This window comes from Monoraphidium neglectum (assembly GCF_000611645.1).
Source record: "Monoraphidium neglectum strain SAG 48.87 unplaced genomic scaffold scaffold06595, whole genome shotgun sequence".
Classification (NCBI taxonomy): Eukaryota; Viridiplantae; Chlorophyta; class Chlorophyceae; order Sphaeropleales; family Selenastraceae; genus Monoraphidium; species Monoraphidium neglectum.
Genome location: NW_014007051.1, coordinates 1 through 2,113, shown reverse-complemented (window position 1 = coordinate 2,113; position 2,113 = coordinate 1). Strand labels below are relative to the sequence as shown.

At 75.4% G+C, this 2,113-nt stretch overlaps 1 protein-coding gene across 1 annotated transcript; it reads left to right on the top strand.

The window, feature by feature from the left end:
- Positions 1–17: 17 nt before the first annotated feature.
- On the top strand, positions 18–951 carry MNEG_16621 (hypothetical protein; the record flags this gene model as incomplete). Its single annotated transcript, XM_014034909.1, has 1 exon — positions 18–951. A coding segment is annotated over one exon (934 nt), but the record flags the coding sequence as incomplete, so codon positions are not given.
- Positions 952–2,113: the final 1,162 nt, after the last annotated feature.

Genomic DNA, 2,113 nt, shown 5'->3' with positions numbered 1-2,113 from the left:
CGCCCCGCCTGGCCCAGTGGGGGCCTGCCGCCCGGAGGGCGTCGCGGCGCCGTACACGCTGCCGCAAGAGGTTGCAGCAAGGATTGCGGAGGAGGCGTACAATCGGGGCAGCGGTGACAACATAGGAGTGGTGGTGTTGGATGTCGGCGCCGCAGCCGCCACTGCGGCGCTCGACGCGCCGCGTGCGGCGGCGGCAGGAGGGGTTTCAGACGCAGCGGTTGCAGGGGCGGAGGCAAAAGGCGGGTTGGATGAGGTCGGCTTTTGCGCAGGTCTTGGCGGCGGCGCCGAGGGGCTGGCCGGGGCGGATCTGGACGGCTGCGGCGGCGTTGCGGGGAATGCCTCGGACGACCAATTGCTCAGGGACGAAGATGAGGCAGGCGACAGGGAGGGGCAAGAGGGGCAAGAGGATGAGGGGGAGGGGCAGGAGGAGGAGGAGGAGCAGGGGGAGGAGGAGGAGGGCTTGGGGGATGAGAGAGGCCCGGGCCGCCTTGAGGGGCAGGCAGGGGCCGGCGGGCTGCAGCGGCTGCTTGATGCTGATCTGGGCGCGGCGGCGCTAGCGCTGGCGGAGGCAGAGGCTGGTGGCGCGGGGCGCCCGGCGCAGCCGCACGGCGCGTGCGTGCTGCTGCAGCACACAGCGGGCGCAAGCGGCGGCGGGGGCGCCGGCGCCGGCGACGCGGCTTCTCTCTGGCCGGCCGGGGAGTCACTCGTCCCTGCAGCCGCCGCGGCCGCCGACGCGCCGCTTGGCGCGGGCGCCGGCCCCGGCGCCGCGCTGCAGGTCACGGGGGCGCCGGCAGCGGCGGCGGTTGTGCCTGGCCTGGGCAGCGGCACGGCGGTTGTGTGCCGCGGGTCTGACCACCAATATGTGCTGACTGTACACCTGGCTGACGCGCCGGCGCTGCCGTCGCACGTCCACGTGTGGCCGCTGGCAGAGGGACCCGCAGGCATTGTCGGGTGAGCGACTTGTGGGGCCGGGCAGCCGGGCAGAAAGTCAGAAGCCTGCCCTACCGAAGCAAGCGACTGGGGAGCTGGTGGCGTCTGTTTGCGCGCCTCGTCAGCGGGCCTCTGCTTTGCGTGTGCTCGCACCTGCGCCCGCTTGTGACTGACGCCCACGCGCCCACGCCGCCGACGGCGGCGCCGTCCTCGACGTCATGCACGCACTTGCAGGGAACTGCCGGAAGGCGAGGGGACGGCGGCGGATCTCTGGCGAGACGCGGATCTTATGGGCGCCCTCGCCGCCGCGCCGCCGTCATCCGCGCTCGCGTGCGCGCCGCCGCCGCCTGCCGCTCGGGAGCCGCAGGGGGTGTGCAGTGAGGAGGAGGCGCAGCGGCAGCAGCAGCAGCAGCAGCAGCAGCAGCAGCAGCAGCAGCAGCAGCCGGGGCCGCAGCAGGACACGCCGCGGGAGCTGGCCGGCGCGACATCGGGCGAGGGGGCGTGCCTTTTTTCGGGCGACGAGCCGGCGGCGCGGTGGGTGCGGCGGTTGGCGGCGCTGCCGATGCATCCAGGCGGTGTTGAGGGGTGGGACGAAGGAGGGGACGGCAACGGCAGCGACGACTCTGATGAGGAGTCGCTTGGGCAGGAGACAGCGGAGGGGCCGGGCGGCGATTACGGCGCTGCTTCGAAAGATATTGCCTCGGACGGCGCTCCCTCGTACGGCAGCGCGGCGTCGTCGCGCGGCTGCGCGGGGCCCAGGCGCGGCGCGTGCGAACGGGCGGACTGGCGGGGCATACCCCCGCCCCCGCCCCCGGCGGCCCCCGCACCGTTGAGGCGCGTGCAGGGCGGGCTACTGCTGGAGCCCTTTTTCGGCGGCGACGGCGAAGGCGAAGGCGGGGCGGCCGCCCCCAGCGACGCCGCTCTGGACGGCCGTGGCGCGGCCGTCGGGGCGGCGGTCGCCGCCGGGGTCGTCGCCTGGCACCAAGCCTGGGCCAGCCGGGCCGGCGGCGGCGGCCGCCGCGCCCTCCTCGGCTTCCCCGGCCGCCCCTCGGCCGCCGCCGCCGCCGCCGCCGCCTCCGCGCCCCCGCTGTGCGTCGGCTGCGGGGAGGGGGGACACGCCTACCAGATCGGCGCCCACAGTGTCGGCAGGGGCCACTTTGGGGAAGTGTGGCGCGCCGCGCGC